The 18,319-nt window shown below is 35.7% G+C and overlaps 2 protein-coding genes across 2 annotated transcripts in view; one reads left to right on the top strand and one right to left on the bottom strand.

Annotated features, from left to right (window-relative positions):
* eif3hb (eukaryotic translation initiation factor 3, subunit H, b) overlaps nt 1-15,115 on the bottom strand; it is a 61,754-nt gene extending 46,639 nt beyond the window's left edge. The window contains exons 1-2 of the mRNA XM_042745822.1: nt 14,913-15,115; nt 5,490-5,646 (exon numbers count right to left, since the gene is read on the bottom strand). Coding sequence (XP_042601756.1) covers nt 5,490-5,646; nt 14,913-15,089 — 334 coding nt within the window. The 5' untranslated portion in view covers nt 15,090-15,115. The remainder of the gene's footprint in view (nt 1-5,489; nt 5,647-14,912) is intronic.
* Nucleotides 15,116-15,481: 366 nt separating this feature from the next.
* On the top strand, nt 15,482-16,748 carry utp23 (UTP23 small subunit processome component). The gene is made up of 3 exons (XM_019123966.2): nt 15,482-15,873; nt 15,956-16,130; nt 16,207-16,748. Exons 1-3 carry the CDS (start codon nt 15,686-15,688, stop codon nt 16,603-16,605), a joined length of 762 nt encoding a protein of 253 aa, XP_018979511.1. The 5' UTR covers nt 15,482-15,685; the 3' UTR covers nt 16,606-16,748.
* Nucleotides 16,749-18,319: the final 1,571 nt, after the last annotated feature.

Here is an 18,319-nt window from a genome sequence, read left to right on the forward strand (position 1 = left end):
ACCCAAACACACATTGTCATATGTACACACCCTGTAGCAGAGGAGGAGAATAAATGAACCGCGAGGATACCACAGGCAGTCTCACAGTCACTGAGTTAATGTATACTTGGAGATGCGATGCATTACGCCTGAGGCTGAATACTTCTCATTTAGAATTAGTACTAACTCAACTCTTCTCCATAAATGCATCGGAAGTCATTACAGTCAGTTGTGGATTCAAACGTGCTCATGGTAATAGACTCAAATATATATTTGAAAAATGATTTTTTTTTTAAGTCTGCAGACACAGGAGTCAGGGGTAGACAGTATGAACAAAATGGCATGAATAATTGTATTGCAGTAAGAGTAAACAGTGTGTATCTTTTATTATATATATACACATATATAAAAGTATATTATAAATACAGTGGTGTACTACAAAAAGTGTTGGCCCCCTTCCTGATTTCTTATTTTTTTGCAAGTTTGTCCCACTTTAATGTTTCAGAGCATCAAACAAATTTAAATATTAGTAAAAGATAACACAAGTAAACACAACATGCAGTTTTTAAATGAAGGTTTTTATTATTAAGGGAAAACAAAATGCAAAACTACATAGTCCTGTGTGAAAACAGTGTTTGCCCCCCTGTTAAAACTGTGGTTTATCACACCTGAGTTCAATTTCTTTAGCCACACCCAGGCCTGATTACTGCCACACCTGTTCACAATCAAGAAATCTCTTAAATAGGACCTGCCTGACAAAGTGAAGTAGACCAAAAGATCCTCGAAAGCTAGACATCATGCCGAGATCCAAAGAAATTCAGAAACAAATGAGAAAGTAATTGAGATCTTTCAGTCTGGAAAAGGTTATAAAGCTGAGATCTATCAGTCTGGAAAAGGTTATAAAGCGATTTCTAAAGCTTTGGGACTCCAGCCAACCACAGTGAGAGCCATTATTCACAAATTGCAAAAACATGGAACAGTGGAGAACCTTCCCAGGAGTGGCCAGCCGACCAAAATTACTCCAAGAGCACAGAGACGATTCATCCAAGAGGTCACAAAAGACCCCACAACAACATCCAAAGAACTGCAGGCCTCACTTGCCTCAGTTAAGGTCAGTGTTCATGACTCCACCATAAGAAAGAGACTGGGCAAAAATGGTCTGAATGGCAGAGTTCCAAAAAGAAAACCACTGCTGAGCAAAAAGAACAAAGACTTCTCTCAGTTTTGTCAGAAAACATCTTGACGATCCCCAAGACTTTTGGGAAAATACTCTGTGGACTGACGAGAAGGTGTTTTTGGAAGGTGTGTGTCCCATTACGTCTGGCGTAAAAGTAACACTGCATTTCAGAAAAAGAACATCATACCAACAGTAAAATATGGTGGTGGGAGTGTGATGGTCTGGGGCTGTTTTGCTGCTTCAGGACCTGGAAGACTTGTTGTGATAAATGGAACCATGAATTCTACTTGGGTTCTGCAATAGGACAATGATCCAAAACACACCAGCAAGTCCACCTCTGAATGGTTGAAGAAAAACAAAATGAAGACTTTGGAGTGGCCTAGTCAAAGTCCTGACCTGAATCCTATTGAGACGCTGTGGCATGACCTTAAAAAGGCGGTTCATGCTCGAAAACCATCCAATGTGGCTGAATTACAACAATTCTGCATATATGGGTGGACCAAAATTCCTCCACAGCGCTGTAACAGACTCATTACAAGTTCTCACAAATGCTTGATTGCACTTGTTGCTGCTAAGGGTGGCCCAACCAGTTATTAGGTTTAGGGGGCAAACACTTTTTCACACAGGGCCATGTGGTTTTGGATTTTGTTTTCCCTTAATAATAAAAACCTTCATTTAAAAACTGCATGTTGTGTTCACTTGTGTTATCTTTTACTAATATTTAAATTTGTTTGATGATCTGGAACATTAAAGTGTGACAAACATGCAAAAAAGTAAGAAATCAGGAAGGGGGCCAACAATTTTTCACACCACTGTATATAAATTCTTGTGCTGGTCCGAATACCATTTTTTGAGCTTCGAAGATTCAGTAGTAATCAACACCGAATATTCGATGCTTCGGAGGGAGGGGGCTGAACATATTCTTCTCTCTAACACCGTGTCTACTCAGGACGCGAGCGGTGCGGCAAAATACAATAAAACCTATGCTGTCTACATTGGATGCGGCACACGTGGCTGACAAATTGTCTCGTCCAGTCTAGACAGACTTTATCTTACAACGATCGACACATCGCGTCCACCGTAGAAAAAACTGCGTAATAAAATCAAAATACAACTTCTACCTGTTTGTTTGTACTCTAAAAAACAACTGTCGCGTCTGGTTTTGATACGGTGTAATAAAGGCAGGAATCTCTGTGTGTCTGTCTGTCTGTTTGCATTTTTATTATGTAGAGAACCGTTCATCGCATGGTGGGTGTGTTACTGTGGACCCAAGGGAGTGCAGTGTTGCATTTTGGTGCAATATGGACACGCGACACGTACTACTTATAGGCGTACTACTTACAGAACTCAGGTGATTTTTCAAACTTGATGTGCTGTTGTGGTAGGCCAGCTTCAAATCGCATATTTGGCACACTGCCTTTGTCTTGTCCTCACTCAATTTAAAGTGCTCCCACAAAGCTGAGGTCTTGGCATTTTTTGTCTTCTCTTCCAGATGAACTGAATCATGACTTCACTCATGGGCGATTCATATTCAAGGGCAAATGAAAACCATTTCGCGGGGAATGCCAGGTGTAAAAAAAAAAAAAAAAAGAATATTCGAATCTGAAAATTGAAAATTCAAATAATCGAATATTCTGGTCCAGCCCAAATAAATTCCACGATTTATTTATATTTTTATATATATATATGCGTGTGTGTGTGTGTAAAACAGATAGACAGACAGACAGACCGATAGATAATTTTATCATGCAACATTAATGTACTATTTGTATTATTTAATATTATGCATTTAAAAATACATTACTGCATGATGTAATCTAGTGACAAATAAATACATTTCAAAATATATTAATAACATTAACCAACTAAAAAAACAATACAATCAATAATAATAATAATAAATTATTGTTATTCTGTATCATTACTAATATATTGTTCTTTCTATTATTTTTATCATTAATATTTATAATATTTTTTGATATTTAATATCATGAAATATTGTTTTATTCTAGTGACTAAGTGAATAATTACATGTTTACAAGATGTTTTAATATTATGAAAATTGTTCAGTATAAAAAAAACTGTAGTATTTTTATAAATAATAAGTTTAATGTTACATATAGTGCATAGTCATGTAGTGTGCATGTTTATTCTAGTGACTAAAATACATTAATATTTCATTTTAAACTTCAATGATGCACACCAAAAGGCAAGATTACCCAGATGACAAATTATAATTGGCCTCAGTTGTTGTTGTTTTGTTTGTTTGTTTTTTTCAGATATTTTATATCATGCCATCTCACGGTATAAACAGTATAACAAAATATTTTCTATCATTGTGGTAAATACGGTCATATCACCCCAGCCCTATTTTGGTGGCCCACAAAACAACACCCTACCCTAGTTCATTATTGGTTCCTTTGCTGCCTCCATTTCTGAGCCTCTACAGCCCATTACACTTTTAATAATGCAACCCTGCCTCATTCTCCCTCCCTTGATGCACAGCCATCTCACCAGCTACACCTGTGATCTCACAGGCCGTAAAAGCGGATAAACAACTCAGTCCTTCGCTCTGCACTGAAAGCAGCCCATTCTGATTCTCACTTCTCTCCAGACCCAGCTTGATGATGCATCCTGGCTAGTGCTCTCTGGAGAAGCCCTATAAAAGCTGAGCCCCAAACCTTTGCTCCGATGCAGGTTTCTGTTGAATTACACCGCAATTTACATCACCGTTTACTAGCTCGACTATCGACGATGACGTTTCTCTGCCGTAGTGATCACTGACGAGCTGGCAGGTAGTAAACAGAGGCTGGCAGGCCAGACACAGCGCTGTGATAAAATAGAAAAGTTTACACTTGTAGAGGAGTTTAATGTGATGTAATGCAGGGACGAGCAATAAAAGCACGCATTTCCTGGTGTAACTGAAATAAATGTTGCTTAATTTAAATTTTGTACGCATAACTCCATAAAACAACAGTAAATAAAACAATATATCAGAATTTTATAGTTGGTTAAACAACAATTGGAATAAAAGCATCATCTTATAACTTGAAAAATATTTGAATAATAGCATCAACAATTGTAAATGACTGTATATGTGAGACCCTTAAAGGGATAGTTCACCCAAAAAAGAAAATAGTCCATGTGACATCGGACATCAGTGGTTCAACCTTAACTTTATGAAGCTACAAGAATATTTTTTTGTGTGCTAAGAAAACAAAATTAACAACTTTATTCAAAAAGTCCTTCTCTGTTTAATAAAGTCTGAGTTTTTGTTTGTTTTTGCACACGAAAAGTATTCTCCTAGCTTCATAAAGTTACGGTTGAACCACTGATGTCCGATGTCACATTTTAACTATTTTAACGATGTCCTTACAACCTTTCTGGGCCTTGAACGTCTCAGTCACGTTGCTGTCTTTGCATGGTCATCAGATTTCATCAATAATATCTTAATTTTTGTTCCAAAGATGAATAAAGGTTTTACTGGTTTGAAACGACGTGAGGGTGAGTAATTAATGACAGAAATTTCATTTTTGGGAGAACTATCCCTTTAAGCAATAATCGAAGATCTGCAGTCAGATACAAATGAGCCACATTCAAACCACTTTGGCTAACTGGAGAGTATGGCAATGGCAGATTTGCAGTTAAAAATACAATCTACAAACACCAGGTTTGGTGGTTGAAATCTTTTCATTATTGGTAATACATCGACTTATTCACCACCCTATTTTCAGTGTGTTTACGCATACTAAAAAAGCTGAGAAAGACAAAGAAAGGAAAAAAAGAAGGAGAGAAAGAACCATGCATAATAAAGGTGTGCTTCTAATGATATGCCTGTCTATAAAATCAAAGATTTGTATCAGGCACAATTTAAGGCAGAACGATCTAAACTGCATCTGGAATAGCAGGATCACTATCTAACAGTGAACACATTTATAATGTACCCAGGAAACTTATTTGTGTGTATTCTCTATCTGCACTCCATCAGCACTTAATGTAGCACATCTCAACATCTATGCCACTAAATCATTCGCTTTCTCCGCAAAGCGACTTAAAATGATTATTTCAATACTTCTTCAGGGAGCCCAAAATATATTCAGTAAAGATTCCATTTCTGAGAAAGTCAGCTGGGTGGCATCAGTGATTGGTATTACTTAGACACTGAAACAATGAGAAGCAAAATTAAACTCAATATGATCTGTGGAAAAATTCTAATAATCGAAACTGTTGCAACTATAATGATGGCAGATGACCCACTTCACAAACTAAAGTATTCCTGTCTGAATAGTGCTAACAAATGATCAAGGCAATGAGCACAACTTTATTCCCTGACCTTCATCAAAGTCAGCATCGTCCTCTGTGTGTTGAGGGAAAGGGAAGCAGTTGGTGATCTCCAGCCTGTCCTCCACCACCAGCCCCAGCAGCACCCCCTGCACCACCTCACTGCCCTGACCTTCCTCCTGGTAATGCTTGATGATCTTCATCACCACCTGAAACACAGAAACACTCTGCTAACACTCACACTTGACTCAATTTCTGTTTTCCCATGATCTTCAGAACCTTTTGATCTAAAGGCTTAGGCTTGAGTGATTCAAATAATACTGATATAAATCGCACATACACAAATTTCTTTAATAAGTGAATTTCTTTATTGCTGTTTATTGATACAAAAGTTTGAAATAATTAAGATGCTTTTATTGTTTTTGAAAGAAGCCTCTTATGTTCACCAAGGCCACATCTATTTGATCAAAAATACAATAACACAGAACAAATATCGTTACAATTAAAAATGTACACACAGTTTTCAATTGTACTACATTTTTAAAATGTTAATTTGTTCCTGTAATGAATTTTCAGCAGCCATGTTTATAAAGTGTTTTTTAAATAATTTTTTGTTTGTTAGTTTTTTTTTTTTAGAAATTAATTAATTTGGGGTCAGAAAGATCTTTTTACAGAAAATTAATGCTTTTTTCAGCAATGAGGCATTAAATTGATAAAGTGGCAGTAAAGACATTTGTAATATTACAAAAGGTTTCTATTTCCTATAAATGTTGTTTAACTTTATTTATCAAAGAATCCTGGTATCATGGTTCAACCAAAAACATTAAGCAGCAAGAATTGGTTTTTAAAATTAATAAGAACCATTATTAAAAAATGAGCACCAATAATAACTGATAACAACTGAGCACCGAACAGCATATTGTAATTTCTAAAGGATCATGTGATGCTGAAGACTGGGGTAATGGCTGCTAAAATTATTTTATATAAATCTTTTTTTTATTCAATAAATTGAACCTTATGGAACATAAGAGACTTCTTTCAAAAAACAAAACAAAAATATGACCAAACATTTGACTGGTTGTGTGTCTAAATATGTGTATAGTCTGAATAGGCTGAATAGTCCATCTGAAAGCATGTTCTGGAACTATAAATGATAAAGAGTGGACAGTGGAAGGGATTCCTGGAAAGGTGCTGAGAGGAATTTGGTAGCAGGTGGATCTGGGACAAAATAGAGCTTAATCTTTAATCCGTAAACTTTAATACAGATCATAACCATTGGAATTAGAAATGTCCCTTATAGATAACAGATGAGGACAGATAGAGAATGGGAAAATCCGAAAAGGCGCAGGAGTGGGGCAGCGGTAATAACAGTGGATGAAATACCACAGGTAAGAGTAAAGCGTCCCACGCGGCAGCGATAAGCTCAATGGCAGAGCGAAGCTCCGCGTTTTTATATAAAAATCTAATTCATCTTCAGCCGAGCAGAGCAGGGGCTCGAATCTGTCGACAAAGCAGTATCGATCCTTGGGTCCAGGAGGCCTGGCATCTAACACAATAATAGATTTTCAATTGTGACCAACAGCAGGCACAACCGTATTTAAATCCTAACAACAAAAAAATGTCCCATGTTAAAGCCTCAAAGGTTTCAAATAAAAATAGGTGAAAGATACACTGTTAAACTTGTGCACTGTATTCAATGAACCAGTACTGAAAGGTCATTGGGGCACAAAGAATAGACATGGTTAACAAGATCACAAACCTTTGACATAGGTCCATGCTTAAAACTCCCAATGCTTAACAAGGATTAAGGAACCAATGTGGGGAGAAAAAAAAATCAATACAACTCACCATCCATTTATCTTCCAAGCCTGATCCTCATCCAGAGCTTGTGCTTGGAAGCAATTTCTATAAGAGCTAAAAAGACACTTATAATCAGAATCTAGAGTTCTCATAGTGGAACGTTCAAAACACCCTCCTGCCTTCCTTCACAAGGTAGGCTCAAAATGCCTCAGACATTCACTTTTCCAATCCAAAACAAAACATTTTTTAAAAGTCCCGGTTATGGGGTGAGGCAAGACAAATAATAAATATGCAAAAATAACCAGGGCCAGAACTTTATAAACTATAAGGACACTTATAAAACAGAGGTTTACAGGGGGAAAAAATATGCATTTTTTCCAATTATTTGGTTACTTCAGCATTTAAATTACCCAATTCTACTCACTTTCTATTCCACAGAGTCCAAAATAAAAGCTGACAGAGCCTGCTACTGACAAATTTGTACAAACAATTTTATTAGTGAAATTGACTATCTTCACAGTTCTAATTTTACTTAGAGTATGTACATAATAATTAGAACCTCAAAAATCTGACAGCAAATACTCATGCCCATAATGACCTAACCGAGAGGCAGAGGTATGAATGATTGTAGGCTGGCAGGGGTCTAGAATTCCTGGTTGTCAGTTGATGACTGTATTGGTGGCTTGCCATCTGATTATCAATAAAACTGACAGTTTCTGAATAAGCAAGCACTTAGGCCATTAGGCAAGACTCCAGCAGGCCAAAGAGGCAGTAGCAGCTTTAGTCACATTAAGCCAGGCCTCCTATGCCTTCAGTGCTAGTCAGGACCCATTTCTACTCTATAAGTGAGACAATACCCACAGCATGTTATGATGTAAAAAAAAAAACTTTATTATTGAACATTTTCATCACTAATTTTTTTGACATCAAACCGGTACTGACATAACATTCACAAGTAGTTGATAACCTTTGCAGTTTACGATAATAGGACAAGAACAAAGACAATGCAAGATATTAAAAAAAAAAAATGTTTTTAAAAGGACAAAAACATTTAAAAAAAAAATTAAAAAATGTAAAAAAAAATATGATTGGTTCAAATAATCTAACTAAAACCAAAGTCTAGGACTGAGAAGACAAAAACTATGACAAAAAAATGTAAAAATTAACATTGACAATGCAGTAAATTTAAAACATGCAAACACATCTATGCTGGTAAATCAAAAGGTAACAGAATCAAACATGGGGGCAATCCATGAACTATTGCTATTGTTTCCTCAGATAATAATTACATAGATCTAGCTGATACTGGATAATGGTATGTAGGGTTGTAACGGTATGAGATTTTCATGGTATGATAATGGTCTCAGAAAATGTCACGGTTTCACGGTATCAGTATATATTAAACAATAGTTCTTATCAGTAACAATGACTTTTAAAAGAATAAGAACACATTATTTGAGTGAACAAATCCTTTATAACAACCAATTTGAAATCATTTTAATGAAAGTATTGAAGTCTCTCTTTTGAAAAAAATAAATAAAAATTCATTTTGCTTTAAATTATACCTTATGTATGGCTACATCACACTATAACATTTTAATTAATTATTTCAAATGTTATCAAATTAAACTTTTTCAACTTATATTTATGGCAAAGTTCTGCACAACAGAGGTATATTAAGTTAAAACATGGACAAACATGATATTCCTTGAAAATAATGTTTAAATTAAATTAATTATTATAAAGAATATTATTGTTGTTGTTATTATAACTTTGAAGCACATTGTACAATGCTGAATTTTTTTTCATAATTTCAAGTTAAACAGAACTTTTATTTCACATTCAAAGTATTTTTATTATTTAAATAATTTTAAATAACAGTATTCAACGTTTTTTGTTAAATATATCAAAACATTATTTATGCATTTGTAACTGCAGGTTAAATGCATTCATGTTCTGCACTTAACAGTAGTGTGTAAATACATCTAAATGCCACTTCAGATGCAGCTTCTGTGTTTCCTCTGCATTGCAAAGATGAATTTTATTGATACATAATTCATCTGCTAAATGTAACAGTCCCTCCAGGATTCTAATTCACTAATTAAGAATTTGACTCAAAATGGCTTTATAAAGGTAAAAATGCCCATAAAATGTAAAAATCAATTTAAACGTATTAGAAAAGATTAATTTCTATTAGTGTGAACTGACCACCACACAGAATATGAAGAATATCAAAAACTTTTGAAGTCAGCAGTCCACGGTAGTCCTTAAGATACCAGCACAATAACACAACACACTCAGCAAAATATTATCTAATTATCGTTATTGATAAAATCCCAGAAAATATCGGGATATAATTTTTTGTCAAAAACGCACACCCCTACGGTCATACCTGTATATCGTTACAACCCTAAAAGATTCTGACAGAACACAGCAAAATGGAAAACAACGAGTTCACAAAGCAATGTGTACATCAGGATGTGTCAAGTTTGGACAAAGCCCTTGCTCATTGTCTTGGTGGGACAAGGTGACTGGGAGAGCTACAGAGCAAGTGGCATTCACAGGTCGAAAAGAGAGCGATTTCTAACACAAGCCAAAGTCATCAGGGATCCAGAGTGAGAATGAGGCAGGCATTGAGTGCTAGTCCCTGTAGTCCATCTGTCAAGCACATTCAAACTCAGACACTGCAAAGTCATGAGGAAGAGAAGCAAGACTGTTCGGCAAGGTGCACACCAATCGGCTTCTCCGAACAAAGTGGGCGTATGACCTCGGGTAGATGGACATCTACTTTGTGTCAGTACAAAAACTGTAGTGACATAAACTGAGTTATGAAACAGCGATGAAATGTTTTTGAACACAAAAAAAAAAACAGCTTTCAATAGTCTCCTGTTGGCACTTTGACCTTAGCCAGGAAATGGCACAGCGGTTTGTGAGGAATGCTGAAGGACGCTTTACTTCCTGTTGCTTGCTAGAGTCTTATTGTGCGCCCACTGCACCAACTCAGCCATCAATCTTTTACGCTTGCTGTAGAAGTGCTCCAGGTTTACAGCGAATCAAGTTCTTCTCTCAGCCTGTTAATCTGCACTTCACAGCCCGCCGTCACTGTGCTATCGCCTCGCAGAGGGCCCTCAAGGGCCGTATATAAGCTCCACTCACACTCACCTTCTGTCACCATCTGAATCTGCCAAAAGGTTGTTGAGAGAGTGCATTACTGTGTCTACATCTTTTAAAGACACCTAAACACATTAGTCATAAAAAGAACCAGAGGGAAAGTAACCTGACCCGCCAAGACTGTGCAAACTGGGTATTTATCCATTGGTATGAAGGGAACCAACAATTTTGATCATAAACATAGAAGGGATTTAAAGCCTAAACCAGATGCATTCCCATTTAAATAAGAAAAAGACAAGGTAATAAGTTTTCATTCATTTCAAGGTCATTATTTTCACGTGAGCATTTTTAAACGTAAAGATTTCTGAAGGATCATGTGACACTGAAGACTGGAGTAATGGGCGCTGAAAAAAAAAAAACTTTGCCATCACAGGAATAAATTACATCTTAAAATACATTAAAATAGAAAACAGTTACTTTAAACTGTAATAAAAACTTCATCAAATAAATGCATCCTTGGCTTTGTGAGCATAAGACACTTCTTTAAAAAAAAACATCTTTATTATTATGGTAACACTTTAGAATCTGAAACAATCAATATTAATTAAGATTTTTTTTCCTCAGTAAACTCTCAATTTGTTGCTTGTCAGAAGAGATTATGGTAGATTTAAGGGTTCTAAAATGTGGTCATACAGAATGCATTACTATGTGCATTAGAACTACTAATAAACCCTCAATATGCTAGTAATATACATGCCAATAAACAACTACTTACTTATTAGCATGCATATTACTAGAATATTGACTTTATATATAAAAATATATAAACACTCACAATTTAGTTTAGTTTATAAATATACAGTAGAATATTCCAAAGCCCTGTCTGCTTAGTAGGCAGTGGCACCCATTGATGCTTAGTTATTGCTCTCACCCTTCAGTGTGTTCAAAAGAAACTGACAACCAAACGTCACCGTTTGAAAAGATGTAAGGTAGTGCTGAAGTGCATGAAGTGAAGAGTGACACAGTTCAGTGATTTTAGTGGATCACTGCTGCCCCCTGTTGACCATCTTCCTCACACCTGGATCACAGGCAATGTTCTACCAAAGCGTCTCGGGAGATTTTATATATATATATGCACTAACATTGTTAGCATAAAAAAAGAGAAAACATTCCTAGGGGAATCAGAAATCAGAAATGATTTAAACATTGCCCTGCTATGATTCTCATGCATAAGCAGACCTTATTTCACACTGCTTAAAAAGTGCTTAGCTTTTGCCTGAAAGGTCAAAAATAAAGAGTTTCACATTACGGAGAGAGAGAGAGAGAGAGAGAGAGAAAGAGAGAGCTGAGATGATACATATCCCTGGAAGGGATTTGTAGAGCTCTCCGTTTAAGCTGCTTACCCACCCTGAAGCAGTTGCCCCTAATCCACCTGCTTTATACATTTAGCTTATTTGTATTCATCTAAAAACTCTGTGAACAGCAGGTCTACAAAATGGAGCACAGCAACAATGCCTGATGCTCAGGTGGCTGAACCAAAAGGGAAAATACAGCAGTTGGTAATATCAGGGTCTTCCTCTATCCCTTCTTAACTCGCTGTTTTGCTCACAGGGGAGGATTAACAAGAAAACTAGCATATCAATAACACACACATCAGATGCTTTTCCAGTGACCTGCAAATGCTTTTGCCTTGTGGAATAAAATGTAACGGGATCTGGTGATTTCATTAGGAGCCCAAAAGAAAAAGAAAAAAATTTCAGACATTAAGAACAATGAAGATGGACAGACATTAGAGCGCTCTAGGGGCTCCAAAGACAGACAGCTACTGTCAATTGATATTGCCATTAGTACCCATCATAACCACTATTTGTCATCAAATGACAGACCAAGATTAATTATGGCATCTATTAAAGTTTACACTAATGTGCACAAAGCCTCCTAATTGTTTGTTTCATGGGGATTGGGTTGATTACAAGGGTATGAGAAAGTGACAGCAATAATCAGTCAGGTTTCAAAAGTTTTTCAGCCTAAAAACATTTAAATTTAATAACAACTTTTTTAAACATCAGACATACTATTTATTTTTATACTACTTTAATATGTTTTAAAATAGCTGTTTGTTACAGAAAAGACAAAAAAGACATATGGAGTCAGTATTAATTCTTTGAAAGAAGTTCATAAAGATTGCTAGATTTATTTAATAAAAAACACACACACACACACTTTCTTATTTTAATGTATTTTAGATTTGTGATATATTCCTGTTTTGGCAAAACTGAATTTTCAGCAGCCATTACACATCACATGATCCTTCAGAAATCATTCTAATATGCTGATTTGGTGCTCAAGAAAAAAAAAATTAATCTTAAAAACAGTTTTGCTGTTTAATTTTTGTGTGGAAATTATATATATATATTTGTTTTTTAAGGATTTTCTGATAAATAGAAAGTTCACTGGAAAATAATTTATTTGAATTAGAAATCTTTAATATTATATGTTTTTCTTGTCACTTTCAATTTAATGCATCCTTTCGGAATAAAAGTATTTCTCTTACTGACTTTTGAACTGTAGTGTATGTTTGCTTAAAGTATATTTCGACAACTTTTTGGAATGCACTTGCATTTAAACAGGATCTCAAAGTCACAAAACTTTTCGCTGTTTTTTATCTTCTGGGTAAACGTACAAAAGGGGAAAGTGCTCCATTATTCTGAACCTATCATCCATGTCTGTACACATTTTTCCGCAGCACAGAGCTGGAAAGACAATGAATGATGATGTCTGCAAATACTGAGCAAGAAACAAAAAGACCCAAACTCCCAGTGATGCATGCATGAGGGACGAAAGAAAAACCTTAGTCAGTAAAGTCGTGGGAGAGACAAAACCCAACACACAAACAAAAAAAACAACCTTCAGGAAGCCCAAAATGTTTCCTCAAAAGCATCGTTCCAGCTCAGAATGTGCAAGAAGGCACATGAACCGTCAGCATCTTTAAGTTTGAGCATCAAGACACCGCAGAGAATGTTCTGGAAAGCCCACGCCACAGGCAAAAAAAAAAAATCATCATTCAAACAGCTCCAACTAACAGCAAACAGGGAGCTGAGCTTTAGTAAAGCCCCAAAACAGGCTGTGGGGCAAGCGGATAGAAAATCAATGAAATCAACGATGGCAGCTTTACTTGAGGCACCTTGACAGGAAAAGCTAAAAAGTAAAAATAAAAAGTTGAACATGGAGCATGACGGTTTTCAAGAAACAAAGAAAAAACATTTCTGTACATTCACAACATTTCACACTCATTCCTTAGCAGTGGGGAGCGAGAGAGGAAAAGCAAAAAAGCAAGAAGCTACCATAAGCATCAGTGAGTTTAATTAGGTTCAGTGAATTTACTGTGGCCGTACAAACAGATTAACTACAAAAACGCAGCAAAAAAAAAAAACATTTGACTTCTGTTCAGGCTTGTAAAACTAAAGCAATGATCTACAATCTGATGGAAGTAATTCCATTCCATTAAATTAATTATGCATAAAAAGAAAACAGCTGCTTGGCAAATGAGGGTTTACAATAAGACACTGATGTTTACTTAGCTACTTCATAATTATAAAAACCAGGGACTCTCAGCTAAACTCAGGGTGACTGTGATCATTAATTAACCCATTTCTTTATGAGCACATCTCCGATTTCTGCTGAAGTCAAAACTAATGTCATCACACTGACAAGTTCATTGAAATATTCAGCACAGAATCTCTTCATACTGAGTAACAAGGGAGTAATTGTGCATTAATAGGGACTGTTTTGACTAAAGAGAACGATGTATGTATCCATTCATTAATGTAAACAGATAGTTAGAATATAACAATGATATCTTTTCATCATCACAACGGGACGAAAACAAGCATAACCTATGCAGGAGCACAGAGGGATTGGATGCAACATAAACAATGAAATATGGATGAATATTAGTGTCTGTCTATGTTCACTGATAACAATGGTCAGTCTCTCTGTAGAAATAAAAACAATATATATATTTTCCAGCAAAGTGAGCACATGCATAGAAATATGACTGTTTAAAAAAGTTAATGTGCTTTTCTTAATGAAGTTTTTACAGTTATCATCAGTCAGAGGGGCAAACTAGAATTAAACACTTCTAGTCATGTGACTGTTTACACCAGCCATATAAATATGTTCACATGAAATTAAAACAGTCTGCACTTTAACGCTGACAGCTCAGTAGACAATATAAACTCAAAAGTAAATGTTGCTAATGTGACCTGTAGAATTAAATGGGGTAACTATAAATAAACCCCTAAATGGGCAATAATATAAAGCTATAATGCAATAATATAAAGTGTTTTAAGTATTTAAAATCTTATAATTTCTAAAGTCATCCAGAAATAAACCATTGCATTTCTCAATTTTCCACTAATTGCTTTGGTAACTAGCTTTAAGAAATAATAATACTAATTATTATTATTATTATTATTTCTGGTTTGGCATATATTGACATCAGTGATCTGCAGGTGAACTAACCAACAGAGACTCTGAGAGATTCTGCTAAACGTGGTCTTACCAGTCCTTCGATCTGGATTTGTCTGACGGGAGAATCCAGGCTTTTTCCAGACGGGGCTTCTTTACGGGATGCCATCTTCACGCGCGCCGGGGATACAAAACCGCTAAACCGATTCCTTCCGGTGAACCTGATAGCGATGAGTGAATCATTCATTGGAATCGGATCTTTTAAATGCATGGATTGAACCGGTTCAAAAAAACAAACTAAATCGATTACAAAAAAATCAAGAGCAGTAAAGAGCAATATCTGACAACGGATTTCTTTATTCGCCACATTATGGTGGTTTTTGAACTGGTAACTTGCAAAGAAATGAACTGTTCTAAGGAATCAATTGGCAAAAGGATTCAGACTTCCCTTCACCAGAACGTGCAGCTGTAAACGTGGTCAGAAGAAACAGTGACTACTGTGAACTGTTCCTAGAGTGAGTTAACTAATAAAATTCTTAAAGTCTTTATCTAATAATAATAAATTAAACATATATATTAATTTTAGTTATTATACATTTATCTTATGTTATTATTTATTAGAATTAACGAGATAACCGACAGCCGTTTGTTGTTTATTACCCGGTACCCATTTACTGTAACCACTCTGGTGCCATGCTTGGTAATGTTTGAGACTAGCGTGCGCTTGTTGAGCTGTTTTGTTGACATATTTGCACAAATCAAGGGTAGCAGTCCTCACGTGTTCGGATTAATTGATATTCTTCTCTTATCCAGTCAAGATAATCTATTCGTTTAAACTGTCCGAGCTATATGTATCAATAATTCACCATGAAGATAAAACGTCAGAAGCACGCGAAGAAAACCATCAGTTTTTACAAGTACAACTTTTGCTTTAGGGAGCCTTTCCAAATATTAATAGATGGGACGTTTTGTCAAGCAGCGTTAAAGAATAAAATACAAATCAAAGAGCAATTGCCAAAGTATCTCATGGGAGAAGTTCAGCTCTGTACCACAAAGTAAGTCCATGCTCTTCTTATTTGTAGTATTTATATCACTGTATTAGTTCTTGTGTAATAACATTTGTTTTGTTCTGTGCAGCTGCGCACTTAAGGAACTTGAAACCCTTGCAAAAGACCTCTATGGAGCAAAACTCATCTTACAGAAATTTCAGATCAGGAAATGCAAACACATGAAAGATCCAGTTCCTGCATCGGAGTGTTTGTTGTCAATGCTTGGGGAGACAAATCCACACCACTACTTCATTGCAACTCAGGTAAGCACTCGATAACTGGACAAAAATGTAATTTGGTCAAATAAATAAAAAATAACACGATTATCCTTATTACCAGGATCAACAGTTGACGAAGGCCCTGAAGAAGATCCCTGGGGTTCCTCTGCTCTACATTATCCTCAACACCATGGTGTTAGACAAGCCCTCTGAGCGTACGCTGAAGCATGTTGAAGCGGTTCAGCTGGGGGAGCTGGTGAGCCCGTCACAGCAGTCTAGCATCCAGACTCTGAAAGAGAAGGAGGGCCTCAGCAAAGACAGTAGTGACAGGAGAGGCAAAAAACGTAAGAGGAAATCCAGCAATCCCAACCCACTTAGCTGCCTGAAGAAAAAGAAGAAACCCATGCCTCAGCAGCCCAAAAAGGCAGACGGAGAGAAAAAGAAGCGGAGTAGACAAAGGAAGCGACGGCCTGCTGTGGCAAAGGAAGCGACAGTCAGCTCCAATCCCACAACTGCCTAGAGACAAGCCTCGCTTCTACAAGAGTCCCATTTATTTGTTTCTCAGTATGTTTTATTGTAAAGTTTGTCCTTTCTCCAGACCATGCATTTGTGTCAGCAAACACCTTGTTTTGTCTAATAAACAAGAGTTTCTTTTATTATCAATTCCTGGCTGTTTTGTTCTGTTGTTGTTTTGTTTTTGTGACCGTTTAAGGTTTAATTATTTTAGATCAGATTAGATTAGATATGTGCTTTGTGTTTTTATAATGAAAAATATATGACCTGAGAGGCTTTGTGTTACAATGAGAAATATAGGTATAAACATTGAAATCTGTTACTATAATACACTTCAAAAATATTTATTTCATATATATATATATATATATATATATATATATATATATATATATATATATATGTTTAATATTGTTGGAAATGTTCAAATATGTGACCCTGGACCACAAAACCAGTCATAAGTAGCACTGGTGGTATATTTGTAGCAATAGACAACAACATCAATGGGTCAAAATTATCGATTTTTCTTTTATGCCAAAAATCATTAGGATATTAAGTAAATATCATGTTCCATGAAGATATTTTGTACATTTCCTACCATAAATATATCAAAACTTAATTTTTGATTAGTAATATGCATTGAGAACTTTATTTGGACAACCTAATTTTTGCACCCTCATATTCCAGATTTTCAAATAGCTGATCTCAGTCAAATATTGTCCTATCCTAACAAACCATGCATCAATATTTATCTAGCTTTCAGATGATGCATAAATCTCAATTTTAAAAAATTGACCCTTATGTTTTGTGAACCCAGGGTCACATTATTATTAATAACGATTTAATAATATTTATCATTATAAATTATTATTACAAAGTAATAATGTTTTATTAGTATTATTTAATAATAATTAATGAAATTAAGTTTAAAAGTCAGAATTTGAGGTATCAGTTGAGGGCAAATGGGAGTTTATATGTAAATGTATTTAGTTATTGTTATTTTTTACCACAAGAGGGTGGTAAAGCCTCCAAGAGCACATCAGGCTGGTTCTTATGTCCATTAAGTGTGCTCTTATGAGGACTGCATCGATTAATGTTACATTCCATTAATATTGCTTCCCAATGCTTTTGCATGGTAGTTTACAACATGCATAATATGTTTTGATGTGGGTAATTTTATCAAATTAGCTAAACATTTGTAGGACACTAGAATTTAAGTCTGGTGATTCATGCATGGCAGAGGTTCTGAAAGGGAACCGAAAGGCTAGACTCTCTTTTCAAGGATGAAGAGAACTTGGTCCCATTCTGTCTCTTTGAATGTCTGTAACGTCTAAGACTTTGTTGGTTTGATCTATTGGGTTTAAATATAGCCTCAACTGTGTCTTCACTATTTTTGTCCCGAGTTGGGATGTATTGCTTATTTGTGCAGGTTGCTTGGGAAACACAGAGGAGACATGACAGCATGCGGCTCCACATGGCTGCCTGGGCCGTTCACAACCAAAGACTTTAGACCCATGAGTAGTTTAAGGATTAACAGTGGCTACTGTAGAAATAAAAAATATTAGTTAATACTAAAATCTTACATGGGATCAAAATCAAAGCTATGACCTGACGAATGTAATTTGTTATCTATTCAGTCTACAGAGGTCCACTTACTATTCACCATCCTGGCACTGCCAAGGACATTCAATAGACTCCAACTGTCTTCACTAGTACTTCCT

Source organism: Cyprinus carpio, chromosome B19 (genome assembly GCF_018340385.1).
Source record: "Cyprinus carpio isolate SPL01 chromosome B19, ASM1834038v1, whole genome shotgun sequence".
Taxonomy (NCBI): domain Eukaryota; kingdom Metazoa; phylum Chordata; class Actinopteri; order Cypriniformes; family Cyprinidae; genus Cyprinus; species Cyprinus carpio.